The sequence below is a fragment of the Piliocolobus tephrosceles genome, chromosome 5 (assembly GCF_002776525.5).
Source record: "Piliocolobus tephrosceles isolate RC106 chromosome 5, ASM277652v3, whole genome shotgun sequence".
NCBI classification, from domain to species: domain Eukaryota; kingdom Metazoa; phylum Chordata; class Mammalia; order Primates; family Cercopithecidae; genus Piliocolobus; species Piliocolobus tephrosceles.
The window spans coordinates 49,922,758-49,949,981 of NC_045438.1; the positions used below are offsets into that span (position 1 = coordinate 49,922,758).

Consider the following 27,224-nt stretch of genomic DNA (forward strand, 5'->3'; position numbering starts at 1 on the left):
TCTTCTGTGAACCAGGAATGATCTAGATCCTAGAGATAGGTCAGTGAACTTCAGAGTTCTTGATCCTGTTGGGCTAAAGTTTTGGGGAGGGAGAGATAATAAAATATATCACAAGTATTGATACAGGCTGTGAAGAAAAAGCAGTATGAGGGTGCAATGGTGGGAGATAGGAAGAGTTATGGCATTATTTTAGATAGAGGGGTTGGTCAAGGAAACTGTCTCTGAAGTAGTGACGTTTGATCGACATTCTTAATGACATAAGAGGAGGGAGCCATGCAGGTGGATCTAAGGGAAAATTGTTCCAGTAGTAAAGGAGCAGCAAATCCAATAGCCCTAAGGAAAGAACAAGAGTAGCTTCTTTGAGAAATCACCAGACTGCCATTTTAATTGAGGGAACAAGGAGAGGGTAGAAGATGAAGTTAGAGGAGTGGTAGATAGCCAGGTAGATAGCCTTGTTATTTTGAGCAGGGAAAATGATGACTCTGATTTACTTTTCACAAAGATCACTCTGCTCAGTAAAAATACTGGGGGCAGGGGAAGAGGTGGTATGTTGGCAAAAAGAATGAAGGTGCAAGGAGACCTATTGAGGCCTTTGCAGTAGTAGTCTAGATGAATTATCATGGTGGCTTGGACAAGAGCAGTAAGAACTGGGAAAAATTGGTTAGATTCAGAACACTTTTTGTATATAAACGAAGAAGTCTTGATGGTAGATTAGATGTGGGATGAGAGAAAGACCAACTGGATGAATGATGGTACCATTTACTGACATGGAAGAGACTGGGAAAGGATTTATTTGGATGGGGGAGGAATTAAGAGTTCGATTTTGGACATAACCAAGTTTGAACTAAGTTGATACACAAAAGGAGATGTCTGTTAGCCAGTTAGATATGTTAGTCTCAAGGAAGAAATTGGAGTTGGAGATAATAATTTGCCAAGCACCAATATACAGATATTGTTTAAAGCAATATATTTGAATGAAATTATCTTGAAGAGGAATGTAGATATAGTTGAAAGGAAACCATAGATCTGAACTCTACCAGCCACCAACATTCAGATGTCAGAAAAGGAAAAGGATCCAGCAAAGTAAACTTAGAAGAATCTGCCAGTAAGTAGAAGGAAAGCCAGAAGAATATAAACCTCAGAAGCCACATGAAGAAATTGTTTAAAGAATGAGGCAGTAGTGGTTGAATGGGTCCTGAGCTACAGACGGATCTAGTAAGTTGAGGACTGAGAACTCACCATTGGGTTTCATAAACTGAAAGTGTATAGTGGCTTTGATAAGTGTAGTTTCAGTGGAGAAAACCTATGAAAGCCTGACTGGGGTAGGTTTAAAAGAGATTAGGAGGGAGGGAGGAAGTGAAGACACTTAACATATAAACAACCCTTTCCAGAAGTTTTAGCCCAAAATTGGGGGAAGGGGGAGAAATGAGCTGATAGAGAGGAGTCAAGGAAGCCTTCCTTAAAATGAGCAGTTCTATAGCATGATTATCGCCCCTTAAATTATTTTAAAATGTCACTTACTAATTTCTAGTACTTTCTCTTCTGCAACCCATTTATAGAAAAACTACTTTTGAATGCGAAAATTGTGTGTGTATGTTTACATAGAAATAACGTTTGGAAAATCTATAATGCAAATAATTTGATGTGGCAGTGATTTATACATGAGATGAAACTAAGCTAAAGCCACACAGACAGAATAATTAAGTACAATTTAATCAAGTGATGATAAAAAACTAAAAGGCTTATTACTATGATGCATGATATCTAAGTGAGCATTTATTTTATTGAGCACTGAGGAGTTCTATAACTAAATCTACTCAAAACTATTTTAAATATCTACTATTATGCTGAAGACTGTTTATGAAGTGCTAGATACACAATAATAAAAGAGACCCAATTCCTACATTAATGGAATGTATAGACCTGTATTTTTAGGTTTATGTTAATGAGGTTAAAAGAGAAATACCACAAATAAGAAATTAGTTTTAAAGAGATTGTCTTCTTATGAAATTTGTCCTAATGAAAGATATTTTCAAATAGCATGATTTTAAATGTCTTAATATTTTATTTAAGTTAATGTACTTATCTTCTATTTATATCCCCAAAAGATTTTTCAACATTAAACATGGTTTACATTACAAACAATAGGAATAAAAATAAGGTAGGTAGTTTTCAACTTCGACCACACATTAGAATCACCTTGGGATCTTATAAAACTCCATATGCCCAGGCTGCTCACTCCTCAGCCAATTAAGTCAAACCCCTTGGGAAATATTAGTATTTTTAAAATACTGATTTAATAGAAGCAGAGGGAATAAAATGCTACTAAGCTCCTGAGAATGAATTGATTGTTCATTTAAGGATTAAGTATATTTGAAAGATAAAGCAAAATATTGAATGCATTGGGTTTTGAATCATTAAGTTTTAGACAAAACAGAGTCATTTGTCGTAACATATTTTTTCAGTATCCCAACTTTAAGAATTTAGATTACTCACCTCGAGGTAATCATTAAGAAAAAAATCAGTGATGCTATTCCTTCTCCCTTTTTAAAAGAATCTGGGAAGACAACCTTGACAGTAATTTATTATTTGAATGCTTTTTGGCTTAGCCATTATAGAGCATATAAATATACAGGAGTTAGACAACATAAAAGTTTACCATCAGAGTTGATACTAAAAAGATAGTATAACTCTGTGGAAAGCACTTTAGGTCTAAATATTTTTATAGTTTATAATGTTAAGTGCTAAAGCACATATTCTTTTGTATTGAAATTTTAAATCCACAATATTCCTTCTATAATCAGTTCTCATTAAAATTTTTTTTTTCTTTCTTTCACAGAAAATGCTTGGACAGAAGAGATGAGTACTATTTCCACTAAGGCCTAGAATTGCCTACTGTACAAATAGTCCTGATCAGGCAATATACGAATGGCCCAAGGAAGCCACCAAATTGATTTTCAGGTTTTACATGACCTGCGACAAAAATTCCCTGAAGTACCTGAAGTTGTTGTATCCAGGTGCATGTTACAGGTCAGTGTTCAATGATTTCTGAATTTGTTAATACAAACCTGTTTTTTTTTAAACATTGGAAGAAAAACTCTTATAGGTTATCTTCTTGTTGGTATTAGTGTACTATGATGAAAAGAGATAAGCTTTGGTGTCTGATAGTCATGTGGCCTTTAGCAAGATAGAGCTTTCTGTACCATCTGTAGTATAGATAATACTTGACTTGTAGAGTAGATATGAGAGTTAAATGAGATCTGAATGTAAAGCATTGATAATCTCTGTATTTACTAGATATGAGCTGTCTTAACTTTTCTCCCACCTGTTCTGCCAGGTGAGCTAATTTCAGATCTTAGTATGAAAGTGAGAAAAATGATTAAGGAGTCAGGAAACTTGGGTTATAATCCTAAATGGGCACCCCAAGCATATCTGATAAAGAATATGCCCTCTGTGCTTTAGGTTTATTTTAATCTGTAAAATAAAAGAGTTTGACTAGACAATGCCTAAGGTCCCAATTCCAAAGGGGGGAAAAAAGTCTGTTTTTTTATTTTTTAAATTTAATTTGTAAGTTTTCCAATTAATATCACTAACCCTCTAATTTGTACATTGTTCTTAGTATACCCAATTTTAGAAATTCACAATTCCAAATATTGAATGATAGTTGTGCCTTTCTGTTTCACTAAACTGAAAATGTTTGTAACAGAAATGTATTTGGGGCCATGTGCTGTGACTCACTCCTATAATCCCAGCACTGTGGGAGGTTGAGGTGGGTGGATTGCTTAAGGCCAGGAGTTCAACAGCAGCCTGGCCAACATGGCAAAACCCTGTCTCTACTAAAAATACCAAAATTAGCTGGGCGTGGCGGCCCACACCTGTGGTCCCACTACTCAGGAGACTGAAGCACAAGAATTGCTTGAACCCAGGAGGCAGAGGTTGCAGTGAGCTGGGATCACGCCACTGCACTCCAGCCTGGGAAACAGAAAGACACCCTATCTCAAAAAAAAAAAAAAAAAGCATCTGGGGCTCAGTCAAGCATATTTACTCTTGAAGTGATTTTTAAAGTTTGAAATTATATGAAATTTTTATTGAATCTATACTTTATATTAAATGACTACATTTTATTCACACCCTTATCACCGTTATCACCTTTTAATTGGTCTACCTACTTTACCTAACCCAGTTTTGGTCTCTCCAATCTATCCTCTTCTGCCAGAGTGCAGAGCTGTTCACACACTTAAAACCTGTTGATTGTTCCCTGTGCCCTTCTGAATGACGCTCATATAGCTTGACTAGGGCATACAAGGTCTGTGATCTGGAATCCTGGCTGTTTCTACACCCTAATCTTTGTCCAGTCCTTCCTCTTCATACTGTATGCTCTAGTCATCCTGAGCTGCATGGAATTCTCCCACTAGCAATGCCTTTTCTTATAGTATAATGGTTAAGAGCATATCTTTTGGCGATAAACCAGACTGAATTCAAGTTTTGACAGTTACTAGCAGTAACGTAATTAACTTCTCTGACCCTCATTTTCTGACTTTCATTTCCTCAACTGAACAGTGGGAATAAAAAACTTTAACAGAGAGTTAAATTTGACAATGTAGGTAAAACAACCAATAGGGTAACTAATTCATAATGAGTATTCAATAAACGTTAGCGGCCAGTACTAAAAGGAATAACAACAGCAGAAAGCCCATAATATATACTTCGTAAATGAATCAGTAGTTTACATTTGTTAATATAGAATGTGAAAAAAATGAGAGAATAAAAACATGTAATAAGGATGGAGTCAGAAGTTAAAAGAAAGTGAGCAGAGATAGTGGGGAAAAATAGTCGCCCCCTAGAACCCAAGTAACTTCTCCCTAACTTTTCAAATAAAAGAGAATTTTGTGGTAAAAGCTTTGCTATTCAGTAGGTTATTAAAAAACTAACAGGAAGATACTATAAGTTCTTTGATAAATTTCTGTAGACTTCGTTTTGAAAGAACTGTCCAGAACATTTCCCTACATATAGTACAGATATAGAGATTTTGAAATACCCTAACTGGGAGTAAAACATAGAGCCTTTTGTAGAATTACTTGAAAATATTTTCAAGAAAAAAAAAAGCTCTAATGCACTCTGACAATATAATCTCCAGTATGACAAGATGCCGTGCAGAGAACGAGGCAAATAAATATCTACACACCCATGTATTTGTCCCTGTTTGCATAAAGAAATACTGGAAGAATTAAAAACGAAATTAATAAAAGATGGTTATCCATAGTAGGCCAGAGGGAACAGGCCAGATGGGACAGAGTTAGGACTCAGACTTCTCAACAGGTATCTTTTTTTATGTTTTAACCTGTGTCAATGAATTACCTATTTTAAAGTAAAATAATTAAGCATGTTTTCAGCTTTAACCCAAAAATAAGAAATGAATGGTTTTCCATTTCCTTTGGGCATCTAGTAATATCACCTTCGCAATGTTAATCTGGCTTTACAGAAGCAAACTCCTCTACTTAGCATGCTTCCCAACGCCTCGTGTTAACTAAAATGAAATATTTTGCTTGCCTGAAACAGACCACACTTTTTAAAAGTGAGTTGATAATAATTTAGGGTATCCAGGTAATGTACTTTTTAGCTGATATAACAAGAAATCTGACAAGAAAGGCATAGGAAGAGCTCCTTCTTCTGTGGTTACAACTAGGGTGCACGTTTTCCCAAATTTAGAGCAATATTTTAAAATTGAAAAGGCAAATTAAGCTACCTCTAAATGACAGCGTCTCTTTTGGGGCTGCTCTTCCTTTCTCAGTTGGGTGGGTTTCTGTTCTTCTGACAGACCCTTCCTACAGTATACTAGTTCAGAACTTTTTAAAATTAGTGAGGGATCATGCCATGCTACCAATTCTGTGTACACGTTCTTTATAGACACCTTGCTTGTCAGGAAGAGAACAAAAGTATCTATCCTCTGTTGTTCTCTTAAGTTTATCTGTTGCACAGTTCCCTGTTTTTGAAACTACTCATATCTTTTCCTTCTGCTGTGAATTCTCTAAGATAGCTTATAACCAGCAGGTGTAATTTGTATCTTTAAAGTTGATTTTTATATTTGATAACTAAATCTTAAAACTTAGAAGAATACGAAAATATTGCATAGTTTTCACTTTGATTTTTAACTGAATTTTTTACTGTTTTTAAATTCTCTTAACAGGACGATTGAATCTGTAAGTTTAAAATTGGTATTTCTTTTCAAAGTACTGCATTAATAAGTATTGTTCATTCAGTATATGCACCGCTTAATATTTAAGTGCCATGTACTTAGTGGAACCTTCTCAAATGACCTTCACCCATCGTCCTTACCCATATTTCTATAACACCTACCATGCTGCATTTCATTTGTGTTCACGTTAATCTCCTCCACTAGACTGTGAGATTCTTGCGATCAGCGATCATATTCCTTTCTCCTTGCTCAGTAAGTGTTGGTTAAAGGAGTGAATGAATGCTGTAGGGTGTATATACTTTGATACTATCTGTAATTTCTGTGTCTGTGCAGGAGTTTGGGGAAAAATGAAAGAGGAACTGGAATTAATGATTCGGACCTTTATACAGCTTTAAAGAGAATGCAGATTTGTGGCTGTATACCAAAAAGCAGTGATTTTCCACCTTTTAAAAACTCATATCCCACCCCTTTTGATACACTCCAAGAGAGTCCTCTACCCTTTCTCACTAAAAGTAACCAGGGCTTCTTTGAGAAATGGCTGATTCCAAGTCTGGAGTAGATGCATATGATGAGCTGGAACATCTTGTCATATCAGAAAGCAGACAAACTTTGAAAAACTACTGGATTCATGTCATATATCCAGGAGCCAACTTGAAGCTGTTCACAGTAACCTGAAGAGGGGACATAATGACCAAAAGTGATTGAAACACATCAAAATATTAAAGATACACGAGTTTATAATGGTACTAAAAATAAATCATAGTCACCTTTGGAGGTTCCTAGGGACCAAATTTACTATTCTGGTAACTGGTGAAAAGAATTTTTTTATCCTGCCTCTTCTGTGCAGAACATAACCAAATAGTTGAAGAGAGCAAGTGTTCAAGGAAGAATTGCTGCTAAGAATGAAGATTAAATCCTTTTTATGTTTTTTTGGAGACTGGGTCTCGCTCTCACCCAGGCTGGAATGCAGCAGTAGGATGATTGTGGCTCACTGCAGCCTCAACCTCCTGGGTTCAAGTGATCCTGCTACTTCAGCCTTCTGAGTAGCTGTGACTGCAGGTGTACTACCATACCTGGCTAATTAAAAACAAAATTTTTTTTAGAAGCAGGGTCTTACTGTGTTTCCCAGACTAGTGTCAAACTCCTGGGCCCAGCGATCATCCCTCCTTGGCCTCCCAAAATGCTGGGATTACAGGTGTGAGCCTCTGTGCCTGGCCAAAATCTTACAATTGGGACATTGCAGTATTACTGTTTAGCACCCCTAATGAAATAGTGTTTCTAAGCAATGATCATCAATAACAGCTAAAAATCATTAGTTGGATCCAGCTGACAGCATCTGAATCTACCAGTCAGGTTTAAAATCACAAAAAGACAGGCAAACATTCCTGTGTCTCCTTGTGTGATTTGATAGGGGACGTCTATGATGGTCACCAAAAATTCAAACATGAACTTGATCACATCCATAGATACAACTACTAATTTACAATGAAATGCAGGGGAAATTGATTGACCACGGGGTGCAGTCCAGAATAGGGGAAATTCTGCTACACAAATACCAAGTTTTCTCACAAACAAATGAGTGGAAAACATTTTAAAAGAGGAGATGGGCTGGTTATTAAAAGAAACCTAAAAGGCTTATCAGCCAAATGAAATATGTGGGCCTTATTTAGATCCCAATTTAAACTAACTGTACAAAGACATTTTTATGCTTTAATTTAATGCTATTTGAATATTAGGTGATACTAAGAATTATTGATTATTTTAAGGTATGATCGTGGCATTGTGATTATGTTTTTAAGTCCCTGTCTCTTACAGTACATATTGAAGTATTTACAGATGAAAACGAGATGATGTCTGAGACTTGATCTAGTTGTGGTAGGGGGAGTATAAATTATGGCATAGCTGAGCTAGAATATTGCTTTTTAATATGAACATATTGAATAATTACAGAGATTACAAAGGATTAAAGGGATTTTTGAGTGCTCAGGAGAATTAAAGAGGAAGACTAAATATGAATATCAAGCTTTTACAAAGGAGGTGTGGAATTGGATTTGGTGGGGAATGTAAATTTTAATTTGAGAATGATGACAGAGAGGAGGTGAGAAGAAGATAAAGTCTCCGAGCTTTGGCTAAGAAGAAAGAAGAATTTACTTCGAATGGCAATAAATTTAACTTAAAGCAAAAAGCGCCAATCAGGTTTGGCAAAAGATAAGATCTAATTTTAATAAGGAATCGTTGATAAAGATTGTGATCAGTTTTTCAACTTTATTTGAAAAATTAGTATGTATCAATTCAGAGTTATTAGTAGGATGAAAGGATTTTTACAGCATGAGAGATTTAAGTTGTTGGTTTTAGAAGGGGGAAGTCAAACCTTGCTCACTATCCTTTTAAATTACCAGTTGAAACAATGTGAACTGTCATTTCCTTAACAAGGCATCAGGATGCCTTTTTAGTCCACTTCTTTCTTAATATTATTTTATCTCATATCAAACTGCCTGTGGACATTTTAACTTGGTTATTCATATTTCTTAAGTCTAAAACTCTCCTTTCTGTCAGGTTCTTAATCTTCCAGGCTTATTTGAATTCTTTCTCTCTTGTGGCCAAATTGTGTTGACAATTTATATTCTTTTAAAATTTATTTCCATTATCAAACTCTCATTACTTTATGTCTTCTAACTGGTCATCTTGCCAAAGGTTTTTCATCTTTTTATTCATCTTAAGTATCAGTAGACTTCTCTTCCCTGAATACCCTTTGTGTTTTTACTTCTCTGTTCATCCACTTTCAGTAGCTCTCCTCATTGCTTATAATACAGTCAAACTCTAGTGTGACTCATTTTTCAAAACTCCTTCGTTATTTAAATCCAATCTGCTTTTGCAACAATTTGTTCAACAACATTTTCAATACAAATCTTTAGCTCCAGCCAGATCTGTTCCAGCCACCTTGTTTGGAACATGCTTTTACTTAACTCTCACATTTATGTTGTTCTTTACTCATGCCATTCTCTTCACTAAGAATTGTTGTTGTTGTTGTTGTTGTTGTTGTTGTTGTTGTTGTTGTTGTTGTTGAAGTTCTGCATATTCTATGAAAAACATCAGGCCATATCTTCCTCATTAACCCATTCCTTTCTTCAGTAGCCTGCAATATTAATTCTCTGTTGAACTTCATCACCACTTAATATTTGGCATGTACTCATGTTGTCTTTTCAGAAATCTGTGGTTTGTCTCCCTTTCTAGGGGAAAAGTTTGATTTTATATGTCTTTGATTCTTCCACAGGCTCACAGTGCTATGCATATAGGAGGTGTTTGGCAAACATTTTCGTGGATGATTTATGACTACTGGTTAGTCAGTGTCTTTTGAGAATTCTTTAAAAACAATCTGAGGATCCCCCGCGCCCCCACCGGAGTAGATTTTTATGATGTTTTCTAAAGGCAGAGATAGGAACTAGTTCTTCTGGAGGCTACCTTGAGCCTCTAGAGAGAGGGGGAGAGAGAGAGAGAGATTACAAGTTAAGAGGAAGCATGGGAAGAATTGAGATGACTTTGGTGTGAATTTCAGAACTTTAAATGCTACAAATGTAACTTTTTAAACATTTATTAGTTTAAACAAATGTGTATAGCACTTGATACATTGTGCTGTATATCAAACATTGATATTTTTTCCATTTAGCTTTTTAAAAAATGTTTAATTATACAGTATTGTATATGTAAGTTGAATGATTATATTTTGTTCAACATTAAAATTGCCTTTTAAATTAGATTATAATTTTACTGTATGTGTCTGAATCCATTGTATTCCTTTTATCCGTTGTAGCTGCTAAAGTGGAACAATGATTTGATTCACTTTGTTAGTCAGAGCTTTTCCATTACATTAGTAGTAAGGATTTTTAATTCAATCATTTGCATAAAAATACTTCTCAAATTTAAATATCCAAATATGTGTTATAATTGTATTAGCCAGTCACTTGTTAATCATGTATTTGTAGAGATGCAAATACAAGCATTGATTGTTAACATCAATCAATTTATTTTGTTTCCATAGAATAATAATAACCTGGATGCCTGCTGTGCTGTTCTCTCTCAGGAGAGTACAAGATATCTTTATGGTGAAGGAGACTTGAATTTTTCAGATGATTCTGGAATTTCTGGTCTACGCAATCACATGACTTCTCTCAACTTGGACTTGCAATCACAGAACATTTACCACCATGGAAGAGAAGGAAGTAGGATGAATGGAAGTAGGACTCTAACGCACAGCATTAGTGATGGACAACTTCAAGGTGGCCAGTCCAATAGTGAACTATTTCAGCAGGAGCCACAGACAGCACCAGCTCAAGTTCCTCAAGGCTTTAATGTTTTTGGAATGTCCAGTTCTTCTGGTGCTTCAAATTCAGCACCACATCTTGGATTTCACTTAGGCAGCAAAGGAACATCTAGCCTTTCTCAACAAACTCCCAGATTTAATCCCATTATGGTAACTTTAGCCCCAAATATCCAGACTGGTCGTAATACTCCTACATCTTTGCACATACATGGTGTACCTCCACCTGTACTTAACAGTCCACAGGGAAATTCTATCTATATTAGGCCTTACATTACAACTCCTGGTGGTACAACTCGACAGACACAACAGCATTCTGGCTGGGTATCTCAGTTTAATCCCATGAACCCTCAGCAAGTTTATCAACCTTCACAGCCTGGTCCCTGGACTACCTGTCCTGCATCTAATCCTCTGTCACATACCTCATCTCAACAGCCAAATCAGCAAGGCCACCAGACCTCTCATGTCTACATGCCAATCAGTTCACCTACTACTTCACAACCACCCACCATTCATTCATCTGGTAGCTCACAGTCTTCTGCCCATAGCCAATATAACATTCAGAATATTTCAACAGGACCTCGAAAAAACCAGATTGAAATCAAACTTGAACCCCCACAAAGAAATAATTCTTCAAAACTGCGTTCTTCTGGACCTCGAACCTCCAGCACTTCCTCTTCAGTCAACAGCCAAACTTTAAACAGAAATCAGCCCACTGTTTACATAGCTGCCAGCCCCCCAAATACGGATGAGCTGATGTCCCGTAGTCAACCTAAGGTCTATATTTCAGCTAATGCCACCACAGGAGATGAACAGGTCATGCGGAATCAGCCCACACTCTTCATATCCACAAACTCTGGAGCATCTGCTGCCTCCAGGAACATGTCTGGGCAAGTGAGCATGGGTCCTGCCTTTATTCATCACCATCCACCCAAAAGTCGAGCAATAGGCAATAACTCTGCAACTTCTCCTCGAGTGGTAGTCACTCAGCCCAATACGAAATACACTTTCAAAATTACAGTTTCTCCCAATAAACCCCCTGCAGTTTCACCAGGGGTAGTGTCCCCTACCTTTGAACTTACAAATCTTCTAAATCATCCTGATCATTATGTAGAAACCGAGAATATTCAGCACCTCACGGACCCTACGTTAGCACATGTGGATAGAATAAGTGAAACACGGAAACTGAGTATGGGATCTGACGATGCTGCCTACACACAAGGTAATATGAATACTAAAGGTGGGATAGTTTTCCATGCCGGGCTTGTTGGTGTACGTTTGATTTCACAACAGAAATGGGTGTTAGCATTATTATTTCATTGTTTAAATATTGCCCCAAATGATGTTATTGTAACATTTGAGAGTATTATATACATACATTTTAATTTTAATTTTATTTTATTATTATAAAACTGGAAGTTTGAGTAATTGGGTTATCAGCTCTTCAGAGTAACCAACTCTGGTTGGTTGGTTGGTTGGTTGGTTAATGTTTATAACACTTTCTTTTCTTATACCTGTGGTGATGCTGACTTTCTCTTTAAATTTTCTGTAAATAAAAATTCCTAGAAACACAGTTTAATAAGCAACTAATTGACTCTCTTGACTAATATGATAAATTCGCCTTCTTTGACCAGATATTTGAAGAATAAGTAATTCATGGCCGGGCATGGTGGCTCACACCTATAATTCCAGTGCTTTGGGAGGCCAAGGTGGGAGAATCATTTGAGCCCAGGAGTTTGAGACCAGCTGGGGCAACATAGGGAGACTCTGTCTCTACAAAAAGTTTAGAAATTATGCAGGCATGGTGGCACACACCTGTAGTCCCAGTTACTCGGTAGACTGAGGTAGGAGGATTGCTTGAGCCCAGGAGTTCAAAGGTTACAGTGAGCTATGACCATACCACTCTGCCCAGCCTGGGCAACAGAGTGAGACCCTTCTCTGGGGTCGGGGGAAATTCTTCATTTTTCTAATACAACATTTTAGACTTATTTTATTAAATCTATTGCTGCATAAGTATTAGAATAATTTACATCAAAGAAGTTTGAATCTTGTTCCTGATATTTGTCCCTTTCATCCTCCCTTAAATGTTGGTTAATGTATTTCTTTTTATATGGAATTGTAAGGACATTACTTTCAAATCTATTTCAATTGATTATCCTTTTCTGAAATAGACTGGTATTGGCATAATACTACATTATGTCTATACTAATTCAAATAGGGAAATTTCTGTCATTTGTTTTATCTAACCTCTTAAGTTACATAATTTTCAGTAGGACTGTTAAATAAATTCATTTAGATAAGAAGGTGGAGGTTATTCGTTTTTTTGAATATTTATGCCAGTTTGTAGATGAACTTAATCTTTTAGAGTAAAGGCATATCTTAGTCATATATGTATCTGCAGTGAATTGTTTCATGTATCAGTCGTAGGTTGGAAAATACTATAACATCACCCTTAGGCAGCATGCAGCCCCTACTATCACTGATACCCTCATCCTTCTTTACATTTCTGATCAAGTGATTTCACTGCTGAGTCTCTTAGGGAGTCCTAATTGTTTTGCCTTATTTTATGTTTTAAACAGCTACACTAGTGATTCTTAATCCAAGCTGGGTTGTGGTCCTTTCGAATTCCATTATCATTCATGGAGCTTTAAAAAATTAACTGGGCACAGTGGCACCCACCTGTAGTCCCAGCTTCTCAGAAGCTGAAGTGGGAGGACTGCTTGAGCCCAGAAGATTGAGGTTGCAGGACACCACTGCATTCCAGCCTGGGCAACATATCGAGACCCCTATCTCAAAAATAAAGTACCCAGGGCTCTACCCAAACTTAAAGTGAATCCTAGGTATGCATGTGCATGTATTTGTGTGTGTGCATTTTAGGAGTACATGAGTGATTTCAGTTGCCCTAGAAATTATGTTAAAACTTTTATTTTCCATATATCTGTGATTAACTACAAACATTTTTGTTTAGTTTCCGCAGTTTATAAATGTTATATACTATTATTTTTTCCACTGATAACTAACTTCTCCTCTTCTCCCAAAATCGTCTTCTCTTCCTCTCCGTCCATCAAAACATTAGGTGTCCTATGGTTGGATAGTTGCTGATTCTTAAGTAGCAAATTTTTTATGAAGATGATTTGATAAGGGAAATTTTCAAGTAAAGTAGGCATTCACATTTAATGATATTAAAAAGATATTATATTCATGTTCACTAGAATGTGAAAATAAAGTGTTTCATAAACTTGCTATCTCCAATTCCCCTCCTATTTTTTTTTTTTTTTTTGAGACAGGGTCTCGCTCTTTCATCCAAACTGGAGTGCAGTGGCATGGTCACGGCTCACTTCAGCCTCAGCCTCCTGGGCTCAAGTGATGCTCCCACCTTAGCCTCCCTAGTAGCTGGACTACAGGTACACACCACCACATCCAGCTAACTTTTTGTATTTTTTTGCAGACAAGGTCTCCCTATGTTGCCCAGGCTGGTCTTGAACTCCTGGGCTCAAGTGATCTGCCTGCCTCAGTCTCCCAAAGTGCTAGGATTACAGGCATTATCTCCACACGTGGCCTGTGACTTCTTACTTCCCCTATCATCACTACTGTGGTCTGAGCAATCATCACCTTTCAAATGGATTATTATAGTGACCTACCTGTTCTCGTCCTTGCCTCCTTGCAGTCTTCTTTCAACTCAGCATCCAGGGAGATACTGTTAAAAACATGCATCAGATCATATCACTTCTCTGCACATGATCACTATCTATTGCACTCAGCGTAAAAGCTATGAAGCCTTCCAGGATCAGCAGCTTCTCCCCCCAGCTCTTTTCCTTTTGCTCACAACCTGCTCACTGTGTTCCAGCCCTCCTGGCTTTACTCTATTCCTTAAACATAGAAGGCAAACCTTAGGGCCCTTTTACTTGCACTAGTATTATTTTTTAGATTAAAACATTGAAGAACAGATAGGTTAAGGAACTTGTCGAAGGACAAGTGGCAGAGTCAAAATTCTAACTAGGGGCCGGGCACAATGGCTCACGCCTGTAGTCCCAGCTTTTGGGAGGCCAAGGTGGGTGGATCACAAGGTCAGGAGTTCAAGACCAGCCTGGCCAACATAGTGAAACAGCATGGTCTCTACTAAAAGTACAAAAATTGGCTGGATGTGGTGGCATGCACCTGTAGTCCTAGCTAGTCAGGAGGCTGAGGCAGGAGAATTGCTTGAACCTCGGAGGTGGAGGTTGCAGTGAGCCGAGATCGCACCACTGCACTGCAGCCTAGCAACACAGTGAGACTCTGTCTCAAAAAAAAGAAAAAAAGAACTCTAAACAATAAAGTAACACCCTGGATAGAAGTAGAGAGCACCTTCGGAGGGTACCTGAAAGTAAAAATAAAAAAACTTTCTGATGAGAGAAGTCTCTGGTTTGAGAGTTTAAGCTTACCAAGAAAGCAGATTTCTCCAGAATCTGCCACTCAAATTGCTTAACAGCCTTCAGACAGCTCTAACAACCTTGATAATCACCTCCTTTAAACATACCTACATACATACAGAATTTTATAACATTTGTATGATTACATAGTCTTGCATTATCTGTGTGTGTGCACAGTTTTGGGGTTGGTAGTGTTCTCCAACTTTTCTCCTTGTTTCTGTTTACTATGGAACTGGTATTGATCCAGATGGACCTATCACCCAGTGACACAGTCTTTTTTTTCTGAGATGGAGTCTCACTGTCATTCAGGCTGGAGTGCAGTGGTGCAATCTCGGCTCACTGCAACCTTCACCTCCTGGATTCAAGCAATTCTCCTGCCCCAGCCTCCTGAGTAGCTGGGATTAGAGGCACATGACACCACGCCCGGCTAGTTTTTGTATTTTTAGTAGAGACGCAGTTTCACCATGTTGGCCAGCCTGGTCTCGAACTCCTGACTTCAGGCGATCCATCTGCCTCAGCCTCCCAAAGTGCTTGGATTACAGGCATGAGCCACCACGCCTGGCTCAGTGACACAATCTCGATCGAGTGTTTCATTCACTTAATTCAAGACAAAGGAGGCCTTTGCTGGAAAATGCATCTTTTCTGCTTTTACCCTACATAGTTCACAGACACTCTCTGCAGTTACTAAACGGGGTGGCCTGAGTAATCCCGATCTTTAAGCAAGTATCTTTTCTAAACTCTGTGTGGTATGGTAAGAAAAAGGAAAGAAATATCTCTGTCTCCTGCAGTGAAACTGATTTTTCTAATGCTCCTGGAAATACCGTTTTAGAGTAGAAAAATAAGTTGAGCCAGGCACTAGAATCATAGGAAAATATTTTTTCCAAATTGAGAAGGGAACATACATACATACATAAATTTGGTAACCAAAATGCATTTTTTTTTCTTTTAATCTACCATTTGAAATCTAAAAATACTGTGATAAAAACTATCAAAAGTGAGAATTTCTGTTTATGAAAGATACATTGTTTGATACAGCCTCTACTATAGAATGATCAGAAGCAAAAGAGGTAAATTAATGAAACATCAAGACCCCACTCATCTCAGCACTAAGTCTATCAGCACCATCATCCTTCCTAAAGGAAATAAATTAAACTTGATTCCTTAAAGTACTACAGGAATCAGAGACAAAAGAACAAATTAAGGTTGGAGAGAAATTTTCAGTTTAATGGTATGAAGGAAATTCTTATGTTACCCATTAAGAACAAGTATAGAAGTGAAATTTTCTTGCTGATAGTCAGTGGTCACATACAGCTACATTTTTTCCCCCTTAAGTTATACCACCCAACTCTAGCTTCCAAAAAATATTGAAAATTATCATTCAGCATATTCTGAGACATTGTAGTGTCTTCATAGTGGTATGCCTGTTATAACACTGGCAACTTTTATAGGTATGGAGGACAAAGTGCATTACGCATTCCAACAAATTTTCGTGATGGAGAGAAAAGGGCCTACTTTCTTACTTTGTTACAGGAGCCAGGAACTCTTAAAAAACTAGGATTGCTGCCAAATACGATTTCCACAGAACTCCATCTGTGGTATTGACTTAGCTGGTAAACTGTTTTTATTATTTAAAGAAAAAAATTACATATATAAAATCATAAATATTTTTAATGATACTTTAATACGGTTTTTCCTCAGTTATGTTTAAAGTCCTACCATAATGTAGCTTTGACTTTGAACCTAAAATAGAAATACAAGGAAGAAAAATTATGAGTTGAAAATTAGCTTCTTGGACTTTGTATTTCTCATTCCTTACCATTTTTCACTAGTACATCTATCCAAATCACAACACGTTTTTTTAATGAGATTTAATAAAAAATGTTTATTGTGGCACAAATTCAGTAAGATACTCTTTTCAACAGGAAATATAATTTTACTTAGTTCAGATTCTAAAACATGTACTTTGTTTAACTTTATGTATCTTTTGATTGGAAATGCCCTTTTGTTGTTCTTTGTTGACATTGAAATCACATTATTAAATAAAAGCCTAGTGCAGTAGCATGTACCTGTAGTTCCAGCTACTCGGGAGTCTGAGGCAGGAAGACTGCTTGAGTGCAGGAGTTCAAGACCAGCCAGGGCAATGCAGCAAGACTTTGTCTCTAAAATAACAACAATAAACTCAGTAATTAAGATTAGTTGACATTGGGCCGGGCGCAGTGGCTCAAGCCTTAATCCCAGCACTTTGGGAGGCCGAGGCGGGTGGATCACGAGGTCAGGAGATGGAGACCCTCCTGGCTAACATGGTGAAACCCCGTCTCCACTAAAAATACAAAAAAAAAAAAAAAAAAAAACTAGCTGGACGTGGTGGCGGGCGCCTGTAGTCCCAGCTATTTGGAGGCTGAGGCGGGAGAATGGCGGGAACCCGGGAGGCGGAGCTTGCAGTGAGCTGAGATTGCGCCACTGCACTCCAGCCTGGGCGACACAGCGAGACTCCGTCTCAAAAAAAAAAAGATTAGTTGACATTGGACCACTTACAGAATATTTTTTTCAAATTAGCCCTACTACTTGTAGGTTCTTCTCAGTCTTAAGACTAAATACCTTTTTAATTTGGGGTAAACGTCAGAGTTGGAAGAGACTTCAAAGGACATGAAGAATTCTACTCCAGAGGTTATCCAGTCCACGTACCCATCCAGCCTATCAAGTGTAAATCCATTCTGTACTTTAAATTCCTATGAGACACAAACTGCCTCCTAAGGTAGCGTATTCTGGTTTTGGAGAGCTCTACCTACTAGCTGGTTATTTCTTACATTAAATCAATACCTTTAAAAAGTATTATGAAAATACCAGTCAGTAAAAGAAATTATAAAAAACAGAAATGCAATAAAAATGTGTCTCCTTTCAACTTTTGAGCTGTCACTTCCTCTAGCTTTTCCATTATTTAACTATGAGGGATATTCTCCATTAGCAGTTACTTATCCCCTTCCCATTGTATTCCCCTTCCCATTACATTCATTCCCATTATATTCACAGACACATACATGTGTGTATATATGTGTATACACACACTGTTCTTAAAGCAGGAACACACTATACACATGGGTCTGTGAACACGTGGGTTTATATAATATATACATATTCTACAGTATGTCTGACAGACATTCACTAAATGTGAGAACAGTACACTAAGTTATGTAAATCCTTTAATTTTTTAAATGTTTAGACATTATTTTAACATCTTGATTGAGATATAGTTAATATACAGTGCAATTGACTTATAGTAAACGTCAGTTTTTAGTTTATTCACTGATATGTGCAACCATCACCCAGCCAGTAGAACACTTTCATCTCCTCTAAAGGAAACCCCATATCCTGTAAGCTATCACCTCCCTATCCCATTACCCCGACCCTCAGCACTAGGGAACCACTAATCTACTTTCTGTCTCTATAAATTTACATATTCTGGACACCTGATATAAAATGGAATCTGATCTTTCATGACTCATCTGTGGTGTAGCAAGATGTTCTTTCCTTGTTATGGCCAAATATGCCGTTATATAAATACACTGCGTTTCATTTATTCATTCATCAGTTGATAGACGTTTTGGTTTTTTCCACCTTTTCAGCAGTGGAATTGTTGCCATACGGTTTTCCAAAGTGACTGCACCATTTTACATTCTCACCAGCTGTGTATGAGGGTTTTGATTTCTCCACATTTTCACCAACACTTTTATCTGACTTTGTGTTACTTGCCATCCTAGTGGCTGTAAAGTATCTCATTGTGATTTTGATTTGCATTTCCCTATTGGCTAATGATGTCAAGCATCATTTCGTGTGCTTACTGGCCATTTGCATATTTTCCTTGGAGAAATGCCTATTCATATCCTTTGCCTACTTTTAAATTAGGTTATTCATCTTTATTGTTAAGTTGTGTGAGTTCTCTATATATTCTAGAAATAAGTCCCTTACATGATTTGCAGTTTTCTCCCATTCTGTGTATTGTCTTTCCACTTTCTTGATGGTGTCTTTTAAGCACAAGTGTTTTATTTGGCTGAAGTCCAAACTCTATGTATTTTTCTTGCTCTTGCTTTTGGTGTCCTAAGAATCAGTTTTTAACTGTGAGGTGAGGTCATGAAGATTTACCCCTATTTTTTCTCCTAAGAGTTATGTAATTTTGGTTCTTATATTCTAACCTTTGATCTTTCATCCATTCTGATGTATCATGGCATGAGGTAAGGATCCAACTTCATTCTTTTGCATGTGGCTATCCAAGTATTCCAGCACCATTTGTTGAAAAGACTTTTTCCCCTCATTGAGTGATTTTGGCACCCCTGTAAAACACCAGTTGACTGTAAATGTGTGGGTTCATTTCTGGACTCTCTTTTCCATTGTTCTATGTGTTCTTTATGCCAATACCATATGGCCTTAATTACTATAATTATTTTATTATTAAATTGGGACATGTGAGTTCTCCTGCTTGGTTCTTTTTCAAGGTAGGCTTGGTTATTTAGAGTCTCTTGAAATTGTAAGTAAATTTTAGAATCAGTTTGTCAATTTCTACATAGAAGTCAACTGGAATTCTAATAGGAATTGCGTTAAAATATTTTTCTACATACTTGGTTTTTAAAAAAACTGAAAACAGAACTAAAGGGTATATAATGAAAAATTCCCCTCACTAGAGATAACTAGTTTCTCAAATAGTTCATTTTGTATTCTAGGATTATGTCTCCTTTTTTTTGTCTTTATCTCTTTGAGAAAATTCCATGTCAGCAGGATCTGCTTTTTAAGAAATGGCTGCACAGTGTTGTGTACCATAATATCTAACCAGTCCATTCTTGATAGACCTTAAGTAGTTGCTAATCTTGTTTTTACAAACAGTGCTACAATAAAAATCCTTGTGTATACATAGTTGTACCCATGTCCAAGTATCTTGGCAGACTGTGAGATTACTAGGAGTGAAACTGCTGTGTCCAAGGATATATGTGTTTTTAATTTTGATATATCATTTAGGCTTGGTTATGTTGCAGTAACAAACCATGTCTTAAAAACAACAAAGATTTATTTCTCACATTTCTTATCCCATAAGGTTAGCTGGTGGCCTCTGTTCTGCATCACCCTCACCCAGCAACCCAGGTTGAGGGAAGCTCCATTTCTGTGCTTCCATGACCAAGGAAACATAGAGGGTGAGCAGTGGCTCCTTAAGCCTCTGCCTCAATGCATGTTGCTCTGTAGCTAAAGCAAAGCACACAGCCACACCTAATTCAGCAGCAACAGGGAGGCACAGTGCTACCATATACCTGGGAGACAGACAGCCAGAAGAATGTGGGGAAGGACACTGATGACAGCCAGTAAATGTTGCCAGTTTCAATTTTGAGGCTCTCTAAAGAGATTTTACCAGTTTATACTCCCGTACTTATAAATGGGGAACATTTTTGGTAACATTTATAAGAATATTCTTTCCTCCTCCCCTTCTCCACTCATCATATTTTGTAAAGGTGGTTGAAAAAAGTATATCTGTCAGTTTAATAGGTAAAAATATATTGTTGCTTTGGGTTTTTAAAATTTTCATCTTTTTCTTGGGAGCTTAAATTTGCATATTTAAACATGATTGAGGTTGAACATCTTTTCATGTGTTCTTTTTCCAGCCATTTGTATTTCTCATCTTGTGAACTTACCTATTTCTGTAAAATGCCTAGTCTGTTCTTTCTACTTTGTTACTACCTTTTACTTAGTCAATAAAATTTTTTCTGCCTTACAAATTTTTTACTTTTACATATTCAGACTTCTCAGAATTTACTCTTATGGCTTCTGGGTTTTTTGTCTTATTTAGAAAGCCTTTCTGTATTCCAAGGTTTTGAAAACAAAAACAAATCTTTTTTTTTTTTTTTTTTTTTTTTTTGAGATCGAGTCTTGCTGTGTCGCCCAGGCTGGAGTTCAGTGGTGCAGTTTCGGCTCACAGCAACCTCTGACTCCCAGATTCAAGCGATTCCACTGCCTCAGCCTCCCAAGTAGCTGGGACTACAGGCACGCGCCACCACGTCCAGCTAATTTTTTATTTTTAATAGAGACGTGGTTTCACCATGTTGGCCAGGATGGTCTCAATCTCTTGACCTCATAATTATCCACCAGCCTCGGCCTCCCAAAGTGCTGGAATTACAGGTGTGAGCCCCTGCACCTTGCCCCAGAAATCTTACGGTATATTTTCTCTTTAGTATTGCCTTGAAACCATATTGAACGGGTCTCATGGCATCCCTTCAAAAACTTGAAAACAGCTACCATATCCTCTTTTAAAGTATAAACCTGGCCGGGCATGGTGGCTAATGCCTGTAATCCCAGCACTTTCGAGAGCCCAAGGCGGGTGGGTCACCAGAGGTCGGGAATTCGAGACCAGCCTGACCAACTGGAGAAACCCCGTCTTTACTAAAAATACAAAATTCTTTGGGAGGCCGAGACGGGCGGATCACAAGGTCAGGAGATCCAGACCATCCTGGCGAACACGGTGAAACCCCGTCTCTACTAAAAAAATACAAAAAAAAATTAGCCGGGCGAGGTGGCGGGCGCCTGTAGTCCCAGCTACTCGGGAGGCTGAGGCAGGAGAATGGCGTAAACCCGGGAGGCGGAGCTTGCAGTGAGCTGAGATCCGGCCACTGCACTCCAGCCTGGGCGAGAGAGCGAGACTCCATCTCAAAAAAAAAAAAAAAATTAGCTGGGCGTAGTGGCACATACCCGTAATCCCAGCTACTGGGGAGGCTGAGGCAGGAGAATCACTTGAACCTGGGAGGCAGGGGTTGCCATGAGCCAAGATCGCGCCATTGCACTCCAGGCTGGGCAATAAGAGAGCGAATCTCTGCGTCAAAAAAAAAAAAAAAAAAAAAGTATAAACCTTTCTAAACCATAAACACACCCACGTCACGTAATGATTCATCCAGTTTTATTGTTTTGAGGCTGGCTCTTTTGGTGCCTCTAGGCCTGTTTTCCTTCTGTCTAAAATAAAAGTTTTAGATAATATCTATATCTTAATGCTGTAAGATTACATGCAGAATCTTAATTGTGTAAAATAAAGGCCAGCAAATGATCTAGCAAGAGGTCTCACCAGTTACGCTAAAATGACTAAAATTCATCTCTTATTAAGTTATTAAAAATAGTTACAGAGATTAAGCATCATTCCTCATACTTTTGTTTTACATCTGTTGCCCAAATTGTGGGCCCAGTTGCAGCACTGATCTGATTTCAAATTGCCTTTAAAAATGACAAAATAGATTAAAAGTTTGCTTTAAAGTTATAATTGCCATCTTTAAATCTTTTATGACTCAATCACCAAATAAGTGACTATGGTAATACGGTGATATATAAAACAGATATGATTCCTATTGTCAACAAAGTTACAGCGTAGAAAAATCTTGATTTATTTTAGAAGCTGACATTGTACTTTCCTAGGTACAATGACTTAGGCATGGCTTAGGCATGTACCTGACTTAGACATGTAAAATTGTCATTACAGACAAAAAACAAAAAGATACCAGAAGTAAGTACCTATTAGGTTGTTCAATAGCAAAATTTTTCTTTTTTCATTTAAACAAGCCTAAAATCTTTGTATCTACAAGTCCCTAGTATATTTTCCAATGACATATGTCTTTTTTCAGTAAGCAAATTCTCGTGTTTTTGTTTTTAAACTTCTGGAGAAATTTGACATTAATTACAATAAAGAATAACTAAAATTAATAAAACACCATCTGGAACTTCAAGTATGTTTTTTAAATTTCAAATAAAATTGAGTAACGAAGAAATTTTCTCCATTGTTCATGAGCTGACAAAAGTTGGGTAAGTACTGAGCTTTCTGTATAAACCATTTAGAATGCTTGTAGCAGTGGTTTTAGAGCCCTGGTGCTTGAATTCACTTAGTACTCACTTATTTTTAACAACAACCACAAGAGAGAGTTGCATGCTTAAATTACTTTTATCCATTAAAATTTAACTTTGAAAGAGGATTTAAAGGATACTGAATATTGTTTTCTTTACCTGTAATTCCTTCTTCATCATCTGTTCACTGCAAAGCCCAGGTATTTATCTGTTTTCCTTGAAATTGTTAATTTTTGTTGTTGTTGTTCTCTGCCTTTATCATATCTTTTCGGCACCTCCAAGATACCATCTGTTCATTTTTCCTGGAGTTCTCTCTTCCCTGTTGTAAATTAAAGTCACCATTCTTGGATCTTATATTGTCTTCTTTCTTGGTTTATGCCTTCAATTTGCTAGAACATGTCTTTAAATATTTTCCTAATGAGACTTGGGAGGTAAATTCTCTAAGTCCTTAAATATCTGGAAATCCCCTCATACTTTTAGCTGGATATAGAATTATTGGTTGAATATCATTTCTCCACAGAAAAATGTAGTGATTTCCTTATCACTGAGGAAATATGATGTCAGTATGATTCTTGTATCTTTGTATGTGATCTACTTTTTTTCTTTCTGGAAATTTTTAAGATCTTTCTTTGTCTTTAGTAGTCTGAAATTTTACAATGGTGTAGGGTTTTTTTTTTTTTAATCATCCTGTCCCACATTTAGTGGACTCGTCCATTTTACAGGCTAGTGTCTCCCTTCAGCCCTGGGAAATTCTTTTCTGATCCCCACTATGGTTTCTCTGTTGTCTGTTTCTAGACCTCCTCTTGTTTAGCTGTTTAATGTCCTGAATGAGCTTTCTATTTCTCGTTACATCTTCAGTATATTTCACGTCTTTGTCTTTCTTGGAGGTGTTGGGCAGGGGCAGGGTGTCACTGTTGCCCAGGCTGGAGTACAGTGGTGCTGTCAGCTCACGGTAGCCTCGACCTCCCAGGCTCAAGTGATCCTCCCACCTCAGCCTCTCAAGTAGCTGAGACTACAGGTGCACACCACCACGCCTGGCTAATTTTTGAATTTTTTTGTAGAGGCAGCATCTCCCTTTGTTGCCCAGGCTGGTGAAACTCCTGGGCTCAAATGACTCTCCCTCCTAGGCCTCCCAAAGTACTGAGATTACAGGCATGAGCCACCATACGCGGCCCCTCTTTATCTTTCCATTCTACATTGTAGGAGATTTCCTTAAGTTTTTTTCCAACTCCCATATGAAATTTTCATTTTGGCAGTTATGTTTTTAATTTCAAAGAGCTAGTTCTCTGATTGCTTTTCGAACAAGATTGTTGTTTTATTGGTAGTGTCTTAAATCTCTTAATGATATTAATCAGAATTTAAGTTCTCGTCTCTACTATGTTGTCTTCACTTCATCTGGATTTAGTTTTTTTCTCTGTTTATGCAGATCTTTCACATTGATACCAGATTTTTTTTTTTTTTTTTTTTTTTTTTTTGGTGGGGCGGGGGGAGCGGACAGGGTCTCACTTTGTCGCCCAGACTGGAGTGCAGTGGCACGATCTTGGCTCGCTGCAGCCTCCGCCTCCCAGGTTCGAACAATTCTCCTGCCTCAACCTCCTGAGTAGCTGAGATTACAGGCACGAGCCACTACCACCTGGCTAATTTTTGTATTTTTAGTAGAGATGGGGTTTCATCATGTCGGCCAGGCTGGTCTTGAACTCCTGACCTCAAATGATCCACCTGCCTTCATATCAGATTTTCTTCAACTATGAGGTGATCCTTAGACCTACAGCTACCTTCCCTTTAGGATGGGGAGAGGTTGACTGTTCCGTATACAGATAGCTAATTAAGTCTCTGTGTTCTGGCCCTTTCCTAACTCCTGCCTTCTGTTACCTCCTTTTTCCAAAGTCAAGAGCATTTTTAGGTTTCTGCCAGGCAGATGAGCTGCCATTTTGTCTACAGCACCCTCCTTGTCGATGAGACTTCAGTTTTCTCCACTCCTTCATTCAGCTGTCATTTCATCTGCTTCTAGCCTTGTAGAAACTTGTTGACAGCTGTTGTCAATTGATTGCCTTCTTTTTCTTATTTGTTGGTAGATTGTACCTTTTTCATTCATACCTCATTTTTATGGGGTTTCAGGAGACAGAAGATTTTTTCATTTAGTGGAGGCTAATTAGAGCAAAAGTGTCTTCGCTGTTTATCTACCAACATTGTTTCATATTGAATCTAATCACATTGTTTCATAATGGACAAATATTGGGTATTATTTTGTATAGTCAAGGTTAAATTTGCAGACAAAACTCACAGCTAGAGTTTCGACTTTAGCCGAATTTTTACAGTGATTTTTAGAAATTCACTTTGATCCCTTTTTTCTCTGTAATTCATCTTTCTCGGATTCCTATCTAAAGATCTCAAACCACAAATGAAAAGTGAACTAAACACATAAAAATTCAGCCACTTAGAAGAAAAAATTGCTAAGAAATAGAGAACTGCTTTCCTAGTATATTCATAGCATTTTCAGCTTGTTTATAACAGCCTTACCTAGACAAGTCGACCAACTAGGTATGTCATTTCTAAGTAATATAGTCATTATAACTCTATAATTTTGTTTAAAGTGGAAAGAAATGCCTCCTAAATAAGTTGTAAGTAATTGTAAATGGATTTGCAATATTTTACTTTAGAGCTTCAGACTAATCATAAGAGATACTTTGCCTTTACTCCCGAAGGTAAATCACATCTTCAGCCATTGCAGAAACCCCTTTGAATATCTAAGGATGCAATACTTATTTCAGATATATTCTGAAAAATTTACTTTTGAACCTCAAAACACCTCACAACCATATGTGTAGCAACTGTGGCTCTTTCAAGTCTCCTAAATCATCTTTGAATCAGATTTCTGCCTGCTGTTAAAGTCTGGCTCCTACTAATATTGGCCTTCTGTGTCTCTCTCAAACTCTATGATTTACTTTCTTGTTTTGATAGAAAACGTTAGGGATATGGGATTGCTGATGGATCTGTGACTGGGAGAATGCTCAACCTTATCCTGGAATGTATACTTTATAATGTATTTGTTGGAAAATAAATTAGATTATTTTTATGATTTTCCATGCAGAGTTGTATACTAGCATTTTTTCCTTTTATCATTAAATAAAGAACATCTTTATCTCGTATGTTTTGCCCTAAAGTCAGATTTTTTTCTGAAATATATGAAAATCTTGGTTTTCAGCACTTTGTGATGTGTCTAGGGATTTTGTTTTAGCATTTTTTGGTGATCTATAGGCTTCCTAGGTCTATGATTTGTTGTATTTCATTAATGTTGGAAAATTTTTGGTCTTTATCACGTCAGATATTTCTCCTACCTTTTTTCCTCCTCTTTTGCCAATTACACATAGACTGTTTGATATTGGTTCTGCAACTCTTAAGGGTTTTTTTTTGTTCTTTTTTTCACTTGTTTCTTGGCCTGTTCAGTTTGGGTAATTTCTGTCTTCAAGTTCACTGATTATTCTGTGTCCAGTGTGCTAAGTCTGTCCAAGGAACTCTTTCTCTCTGATAAATAATTTTTTATTTCTAGCATTTGACCCTTTCATGATTTCCACCGGTCTCCTCAAATTGTGAATCTTTTTTTGCATGCTGTCCACCTTTTAAACTAGATCCTTTAACATACTAATCATAGTTAAATCTTTAAGTTTTCTGTCAGGTAATTCCAGCTGCATCATCTTTTGAGAATAGTTTTGTTGATCACTTTATCTCTTGATGGTAAATTCGATTTTTCTCCTGCTTTTCTGTATGTCTCATTTTTTATTGAATGCCACACATTGTATGTAAAGGAACAGAGGAGACTAAAGTAAATGGGATTGTACACCCAGAAATGAGGACATCTCTTTTTCTTTCAGGTTATTATTATGAGTCATTGCATCAATTCAGTCAGGAGTGGAGCTGGGTTTGGGTTTTGTTGTTGCCTTCAGTGCACCACAGTCTTTAGATACTTCCAGCAATTGACTGCTATTACTTTATGCTTCTTAGAGTAGTACCTGAAGTGCAAGATATTTATTTTACTTGAGTCCTTTTATTTTGAACCCTTCTGTGCTATGATAGATCCCCATTCTATTCAGAGTCCTTAATATGGTCAGCAAGGCTCTACATGATCTGGTAAACGGCCAGATAGTATATCATTTAGGATTTTGTAGGCCACATAATCTCTGTCACAACTATTTAATTCTGCTGTTGTAAAATGAAAACAGCCACAGATAACAAGTAAACAAATGAGCAAGGCTGTATTTTCGAGTAAAACTTTAATGACAAAACAGGCAGTGGGCTAGATTTGGCCCCTGGGCCATCGTTTGCCTACCTGTTTGTCCTTTGTTTAGAGTCTTTCTCTTGCCCTACTCCCTGGCCCCATCTCTGCTCCATTGTAATGTGAGCTCCGCAAGGGCAGGGATTTTTTCCTATTTTGTTCGTGGACTTC

At 37.4% G+C, this 27,224-nt stretch overlaps 1 protein-coding gene across 6 annotated transcripts in view; it reads left to right on the forward strand.

Moving 5' to 3' along the window:
- Positions 1–27,224, forward strand: part of TAB2 (TGF-beta activated kinase 1 (MAP3K7) binding protein 2) — a 90,800-nt gene that overhangs the window by 47,079 nt on the left and 16,497 nt on the right. For all 6 annotated transcript variants that reach the window (XM_031935563.1, XM_031935564.1, XM_023188437.3 and 3 more), the window contains 2 exons: positions 2,840–3,030; positions 10,236–11,736. In XM_031935563.1, coding sequence (XP_031791423.1) covers positions 2,929–3,030; positions 10,236–11,736 — 1,603 coding nt within the window. In that variant the 5' untranslated portion in view covers positions 2,840–2,928. The remainder of the gene's footprint in view (positions 1–2,839; positions 3,031–10,235; positions 11,737–27,224) is intronic.